Genomic DNA, 8,315 nt, shown 5'->3' with positions numbered 1-8,315 from the left:
TGTTTGTTTTTTTATTGCTAGTCTTTTAGTTCAATATGCTCGATACAAAATAGATCTATTGAGGGATATGTTCTTTTTTTATAATATTAACACTTTTATATCAATTAGATTAGTTTTCTGCTTCTAATACAGCATTGTATTAACTTTTATGCTGTACAGTTATTTAACATAAGATTATTTACGTATAGATTTACAGTAACAGAAAGATAATATGTAAATAATAATATATCTTGATTAATTTAAGAAGTTTAAAATCCTTATCTAACATCACAGACATAAATATTTTCAACCTTGTTTATGTGTAGTAGATTTTGCTAACTAATAACAATGATAATTTATAAAGGAGTAATTATATGTAAAATGTTTTAAAAAAATGATTTTAAAGGAGACTTTTAATAATTGATAACAATGCAATGAAGTTTGGAGTTGTCAAATATACGCGTATAATATCTTTTAATCATTTCTAGCGTTACATAATAAAACAATGTGAATTTCATTTTATTTCTTTGTTGTCTTTTTTTTTTAATTGCGCGTTTTAAAAAATTAGAAAAACATTTTTATTTCTATAATTACTACAATGTTATATGTGATTGATTAATAAATGCGCATAAAATTTACATTTTTTTTTTTTGTAATAAGTTGACAAATATAAATATTAAATTTTCTTTACAATACAATTCTTAATAATTGTAATTCATAACATATTATCGAGATGTACACTTTGTCCAGCAAGAATAAAACTCGAGTAAATAAAACCACGTGATTGTGACAGAATCTTATTGGTTCATTGGTCTGCTGTGATTCCTGCTGATAGTGGGTCGATAATGATATTTTTAATTGTATTACTGTATCGATATCCTTGTTTATTGTCTTATTGACTCTTTCACTACAGTACTGTAATTATTATACATAAATACGTAATTTTATAACTTATATTGAAGTAGACCTCTGTTAGAATTAACATTAAATACGTTTTAGCTGTGTATAGAACCAACAAGTAATAATTACTAAATCATTAATGAAATAATAATTGAACACGTGTTTCTTTCACTATTGTTACACATCATTAATAATGTTCATATGGATTACGATCTTTTCTAAAATTTCCATTCGTCATACGAAAAGAAAGTTTGTCCAATCCTACCTATAATATTTCGCAAATATTGTTGTCTAATAATTCTACGTATCTTATATCAATATTAAAATTGGGCGATATTTTGAATTGTACTCATTACTGGTCATAATTGAGAATACCGCGTAATAAATACATTCTGTGTATACATTATATATGATCAGAGTTGTGAAGTAGCGCAATTAACAGTATTCTAGTATATATACAAAACGGAAAAATATACAATTATAATTATGTATATGTAATGCGTAGTTATTTTTGTAATGGAATTACTAACCTCGAAACGCAATTATGGGCGTATACAAGAATTACTATAGTATTTGTAACATTCTGTTATAAAAAAAATCTTTCATAAGAAAGCTATAACGGAGTTAATGAAGAAAAAGATGAAATTTTGAAAAAAATGTTAGATATTTCGTCCATTGTACGTAAGAATACGCGCAGTCGCAGAAGGGGACAGGGTTATCACTCAACCGCCAAGAGGAGGATGGTTCGCAGTGTTGAGTAGTAGAAAGAAAGGTCGTGTTGTTTCATTGGAGACCAGGATTCGTTTTTTAATCTTATGAGAGGAAACGGTACGATGACAAGTGACATCGATTCACGTTGTTACGTGCGCTACGCGGGCACGTCTGTGGATAATGTCAGGACTAAGTGTACGAGTTGTGACAATGAGTTGTGATCCTAGTAGTCAGCCTTTGTTTGATAAAAGAGCCCTTATCGGGCACTCGTCCTTTTCCTGGTCGTTTACGTTGTTATTCGGTAACACCGGTCTCTCGACACGGTCAATCGTGGAATGGCAGCAGCCTTAAAAAAGAATCATTCACGTAGAAGGTTGGCCGCCCTAACGTTTCTTTCGAACATCTCCCTCGATGGCAGCCACCGCGACACCAAGTTAGCTATTTTATCGCGAAATGGTGCTGTCCATGCTCGTACCCTCAGCGACAGTCAAGCACATCGGGCTGATGTTCGTCAAACCGATCTGGACGTTTCCAGCGAGGAAGTTCTTGACGACTGCACAGAGGAGCATGCAACACATCCATCTGCGAAGCAGTCATCCTCACCACAATTGACATCGAAGAATGCTGAACACAATTCGTTTAGTTCAAACTCTGATGGGGTGTTGACTCCTGCGAAGGCAGCAGTGGCTGCTTTTCTTGAACAGGAAAGAAATTATCCACAGCTCTCTACTGGATTTCATAGTTCGTTCAGAGAACGGTAAATAGTTGTTTAAGATCTTTTAAATATCAGAGTTATATACTATGTTCTGCTTTGCAAAGTTGTCATTATAGAATTCACGCTTCAGTTTCTTATAATTTAATTATTTCTGTGTTTACAGGAATCATATCATTGTTTGTTTACGTAAACAAGGTTTGTTTGAATTCCTCTGTTGTCTTGGGTAAATTGGAAAGTGGAACAAGTATAATACAAAATTATCCATAAACATTGTATATATTTTATAATGTACTTGCATTTTAAAAATTATATTGTCGATTCTATTACACAAACTTATTATCGAGTTGAATAAACTATTTTCTCTCAACAAAATAATTAATTGGTGTGATATCTTATCCATAGTCCTAATAAGAATCATTATAATTATTGTAAGTTTTATTATCAGTGGTGTATTTTATGTATGTTTTTATAAAAGCAATGATTTCATGAATGTTACTTATATGAATCCTTATCATTATTTATTTATAAGATATTTGCTTTTGGTATTTGAATTCTTCAGAATGTTAAATACAAATACATATCTAATTATACTAATTCAATAAGAAAGAAGTAATAATAGTATTGTATAACATATGAAGTATATTATACATTTTATGAGACAACTTTGATATTTCAGAACTTCATCATAATAGTAAATAATAAACATTTTCATTGATATTTACTTTTAATAACTGAAGTTGTTTGTAGTAAAGTAAAATATAAAATATACACATTTCTGTTTTTTAGTACTTGTACTACTGGCAGTGAATATTCGTTACCTGAAAGGCGAGTAGGCTCTTTACAATATAAAAAGCGTATAACTCATCAAACATCTACGCTTTCTGAAGACATAAAGCATCAATATAACAGTTCCAATGAGAGCATTGGTTCCTTACGTTCGAAAACACAATCCTCTAAATCGAAAACAAAGACATCGAACAATGTGCAATCTGTTTGTACAAACAGTGGCATAATACCCGAAGTCACGAGAGAGTTGCGTTTAATGCAACATCCTGTAAATGGCCACAAATTTGGAGATGACAGACTAGTTTTGGTTTCTAATAAGCATGTACCGTTTCTAGTATTTTCTGCTCTTCCATATAATAAAGGACAAAGATCCAGTTGGTAAGATAAGACATAGTTTATGTATTATGAATGTTTTTAGAGTGTGTTTAAACTTGTATTAATACATTTGCTGTTGGTTTTCTTTCAATTTATAGGTCTGAATTACGCAAGGATACCGGGCGAAGAAAAAATATTAGTTCGCAACGACCGTTGTCCGCAATTAATGATAATATCGATCCTTTTGGTTTGTTAGGTATAGAGCGTGCTAAGGACGGCCAGGTATTTAATTAAAATGTGTAAACTAAATTTATGCATTTTAGATTCAGAAATAATCTTAACAAATTTTGTTTGTAGGAAATATCTTATGGGCAATTGCTTGTTCCATCTAGGCAATTTCAAAAGGATAAAAAATTACATTTTAGCGATAACGAGGCAATAGAACTTACGCATGTTATACCTAACAAGCATCCTATGGTTTCAAGGTATTCATTTTAAAAATTAATGTTTTTATATTATTGTTGAATTTTTCACTTTGTCTGCAAGTTACAAAAGTGTTGTAAAACTATTTTATTATTTAAAATCCTCATATGCTTCAGTGTTACACACTTTCCTTTCAACATCTTCATTCATGTTTCATGTATTTCATTAATGTATCTTCACAGAAACTACATTTCACAATTTGTTTGTATTATAACAAGATGTTTCAACCATGTTTTTGCAGGACAAAAACTATTACATGGAATGTGGATCACTCTAAATGGTAAAAATTGAAATAGTATTGTATTACAAAAAAATTGAAATAGATACGTATAGTTAAAATATAAATTGTAATTTATACATTAGTTAAATTTAAGATAGAAGACAGTAAATTTACAATAATATATTAAGATATAAATGCTTTTTTTTCTAATTTTCATTATGTGGTATGTATAATATGAAGTATGTGTATAATGCTATTTTTTAATTATATTTTTCGGGACATGCATTCTTAATATTTTGATCGCGAATGTAATCTAAAGCAAATACGTGTTTTGTTTTATAGAAAACAATTAATAATTAGTGTTGAGTAAATAGTAATCGATCTTTATTAGAAATGATTTATGAACATTTTTATCACTTATCTAAAAATAGTATTCTTAGAATGATTTAATTTAGCACTGGTATATAAATAAAGTATTCAAATATTGTCGCTCACATAACATGCATTATCACTTGCATTTTCATTTGTGCACATTCATGTATATATCAATATTTATTCTTAACTTATGTAAGAAAATAGTTTATTAGTCACTTCTAATTATTTAGTACACATGTAATATCAATGAGATTAGAAACTATAGTAGACTAAATATATTTATTGCATGCAATTTTTAATTAGAAATTCCTCTTGCTGTGTCTTAGTGTACAGAATTTGTTTCAGGTGTTTATCTTATGATACAGCCACACATCGTACTCAACATGTAACACCCGAATCTCCACCATTATCATTTAGCGCTGACTCGAAAGGTATTGTTCTCATATCATGTTAATTATATGAATATCATTCATTCAAGTCACAAGAAATATGTAAAGATACTGTTTCTTTTTTTTTTTTTATACTATAGTTTATGACTGGGACGAACAATCGCTACAATACAATCCCAATTTATTAGATGATCCAGAACTCATAGCTGGAAAGCATAGAACATTACTCACATTTACATCTTATATGGTACGTACTTTATAAATTCGTGGCAGTATGCTAATAATGGATTTACTTGGTGATTCAATACTTTTTTTTCTTTTAATAGGCATCAGTTATTGATTATGTACGGCCATCTGATTTGAAGAAAGAATTGAATGATAAATTTAAAGAAAAGTTTCCGCATATCCAACTCACTTTGAGCAAGCTAAGAAGGTCATTATTCAAAAATATAATGTATTTCCATGTATATAATATTTCTATTTTGAAATTGAATAATATTACAATTGTTATTAATATTTATAGTTTAAAACGAGAGATGCGCAAAATAGCAAAAACGGAATATGGAATTGATCTTCTAACGGTAGCAATGGCTTATGTATATTTTGAGAAACTTATTCTTCGCAATGTTGTCACGAAACAAACACGAAAATTATGTGCTGGTGCATGTTTACTACTAGCAGCCAAACTAAACGATGTAAAGGGCGATGTTCTTAAATCATTAATAGAGGTATTTATTATACATATATACATTTTATGCCGATTTATATTGTTTTCTTCTGTGCATTAACTTTATACATCGAATGGTTTTTGATTAAATAATTTTTAAACGATTTCCAGAGAATTGAAAGTATATTCCGTTTAAATCGCAAGGATTTGATTACGTCTGAATTTGCTGTTTTGGTGGCCTTAGAATTCGGTTTACATCTTCCTACATGGGAAATATTTCCGCATTATCAAAGATTGATATACGAGTCTTGATCTTCTTTTATGCCGTTTTTTTTACGTAGATCCAGAACACTTTTAACATAGAATTAAAATTTTCTAAACAATTGGATAAAAAGTACAACATGCAGGAATTTTGTATACAAAATCGTACAAAGATATGAACAACCGAATCAGAATTTCAAAATGAATAGATATGATTACGAGAAAATTCGTTATTTTAAAGTACAATGAGAATACGTATATCAATTATATTTGAGCGTAAAGGGCTGTAAGAATTACAAACTGCAGTGTGTATTTCTCATCTTTTAACAAATTGAACGTGTTTAAATGTTTTTCTCTTTAAATACTTACTAAATTTTTTATTTGATTGATCCTCTTTTAATATTGTGAATTATTATTAATAGTACTTACTATAATTATTTTTTTCGAAGGTATAGTATCGTAGAGAAATACTCGTAAAAAAGTACTCGTAGAAAAATATGGCGTTAGTTACTTATGCATATAAAGTAAATTTGGTAGTGCATAAAAGCTACAAGGAAAATGTGACGAATACAGACGTTATAGTCCACAAGGGTTCTCCAAATCTTAAAAAAATAAATATAAATATTTTATGATATGATTTCTTTATGTCTGATGTCAATTCTTTTTGTTTTAAGATGTTTTTATTTTTAAAAAGACTATAGCTTTAATATATAATATACATTTAAACGTGATAAAACCATTTATTTATCAAAGAGTGAAAATCTTTTGATTGCATAAGCGTCAGGCAGCTGATTATATAAATATTAACAAATAATAAGAAAACTAATAAAAGAAAGTAATAATTGGGTAAATAATTCTTTTTTTATATGTTAGGCAGATTATGTTCGAACGTTACTAATTTTGAAAACGTTGAAATTCTATGGGATATCATAATTGAGGAAATTATGTTTTGCTTTAATCCATATTATTTTATTCTTGTAATTGTTTGCACAATTAATTTTCTGAGCTATTTAAATGGAAAATTTCAAATTACATTTTAGCTGTTCCTTTTATCCCGTTTCGTTACGAGATACATTTTTTTTAAATGCGAGTACAGCTATTTTCTCATCTGTTGTCTTTTTAACTAGTCAATGCAAAAATGTACTTTGTTTGAATTGTTTGATGTTCCCCGCGCGTTGGAATTAAAAACTAATACAGGGAATAATTTTTGTTAATTTGTTTAGTATAGAACACTAACAATAAATCATTGCCTGATACATGGATTTTAAGTTTGACGGTGATATTTATGTGTACAGATGGTAAAAAATCAGATAAAGTGAAAAAGTTATTACTTTTCCGAACTATTTGCATTATACAACTTTTCTTAAAGCAGTTTAAGTATAGGATATGTGTCTATCGTATAATGTTAAATAGATCGAAGTATTGGGGAAGTATATACATTAATGAGCGAAACAATATACGATATTCAGACAAAAATAAGATTATTAAATATGCTTGTGACGCTGTTTTTTAACGAGACAAGTTGGAATGATTGTAGTGTAAAATATTTAAAAGTTGTGTAATATATGTTAATATCATTAAGTATTCTTTAAAATCCAAAGTAAAACACCATAGTGTGGTGCTATATAGTGTAAAGTTTTATTTCGTAGCATATTTCCCGTAATCGTACTTACTTGATAGATAATATAGAAGAATTTACAGAAGAATACAAGTTTGTTGAATAGTTATTTTTCTATTGTTTATTTTTTTCAGTTTTCGTTTATGTTATTTGAATATATACAGAAGTAATTTAAGTTTCTGGCATATCAGTTATTGCACTACAAAAAAAAAAAAGGAATTTTATTCTAATAACGTTTGTGGAATTTATTTGCAACTTTAAGTTCTAAAATATTTATTTTTTATTAACGCAAAAAAGTACTTATGTATTTTGTAAAGTACATGTACAGAAATCGATGACAGTATTTATGATGTTTGTATGTTAAGTTTACATTGGAAGTTCTATATTAATATGTTATATCTTCAAATTAATTCTATTAGAGATACGCATCTGTTTTACTACTCTGTATATATATATATATATATACATACATATATGATAGTAGGACTAGTAACGTGAAATTAAGGGTATAAAAATTCCTATTTTAACATTTTAGAAGTCTTATTATTTGAACAATTTGTATCAAGTTACAAATATGAGCAAGTGTCAAGAAGAAATATCTTGAAATTGATCGTATCCTTGTGTTGGAAGTCATCTATTTTAACGATTTTCTTTTTTTTATTGAATAAAACGAATTAGCTCTTTGCACTACTTCATATAAATATCTTGCTAGTATTTTCTGCTCAAGTAAGTTTATTTGTGTAAAATGGGTTTACTTAGTTATATTGTATTATATGTATACTTATCAAAAGTGCTGTATATGACTTATGTTCTTCTAGAAATATCGTCACTGAGTTTGAATTATTGTTACGCGATTAATGCGATATTCTTAACAATATACTTACGATTTGCGTTTA

At 28.4% G+C, this 8,315-nt stretch overlaps 1 protein-coding gene across 2 annotated transcripts; it reads left to right on the top strand.

The window, feature by feature from the left end:
• Nucleotides 1–1,378: 1,378 nt before the first annotated feature.
• Nucleotides 1,379–8,315, top strand: LOC128887966 (CDK5 and ABL1 enzyme substrate 2). Of its 2 annotated transcripts, XM_054144494.1 has the most exons (10): nt 1,379–2,347; nt 3,092–3,469; nt 3,565–3,688; nt 3,764–3,891; nt 4,131–4,169; nt 4,830–4,915; nt 5,014–5,120; nt 5,200–5,306; nt 5,397–5,601; nt 5,712–8,315. In XM_054144494.1, the coding sequence occupies exons 1-10, from the start codon at nt 1,926–1,928 to the stop codon at nt 5,850–5,852; spliced, it is 1,737 nt and encodes a 578-aa protein (XP_054000469.1). In that variant the 5' UTR covers nt 1,379–1,925; the 3' UTR covers nt 5,853–8,315. The 2 variants fall into 2 exon arrangements, with proteins under 2 accessions (XP_054000469.1, XP_054000470.1); XM_054144495.1 differs by lacking the exon at nt 4,131–4,169.

The sequence above is a fragment of the Hylaeus anthracinus genome, unplaced genomic scaffold (assembly GCF_026225885.1).
Source record: "Hylaeus anthracinus isolate JK02 unplaced genomic scaffold, UHH_iyHylAnth1.0_haploid 11989, whole genome shotgun sequence".
NCBI classification, from domain to species: domain Eukaryota; kingdom Metazoa; phylum Arthropoda; class Insecta; order Hymenoptera; family Colletidae; genus Hylaeus; species Hylaeus anthracinus.
The sequence above is the reverse complement of the archived record's forward strand: the minus strand, read 5'-3'. Positions and strand labels throughout refer to the sequence as shown.

Coding starts and splice junctions, on each gene's coding strand:
- LOC128887966 (XM_054144494.1), top strand. CDS start 1,926: ATGGCAGCAGCCTTAAAAAAGAATCATTCACGTAGAAGGTTGGCCGCC. Junction 3,470..3,564: donor AAAGGACAAAGATCCAGTTG/GTAAGATAAGAC, acceptor TTCAATTTATAG/GTCTGAATTACGCAAGGATA. Junction 4,170..4,829: donor AATGTGGATCACTCTAAATG/GTAAAAATTGAA, acceptor AATTTGTTTCAG/GTGTTTATCTTATGATACAG.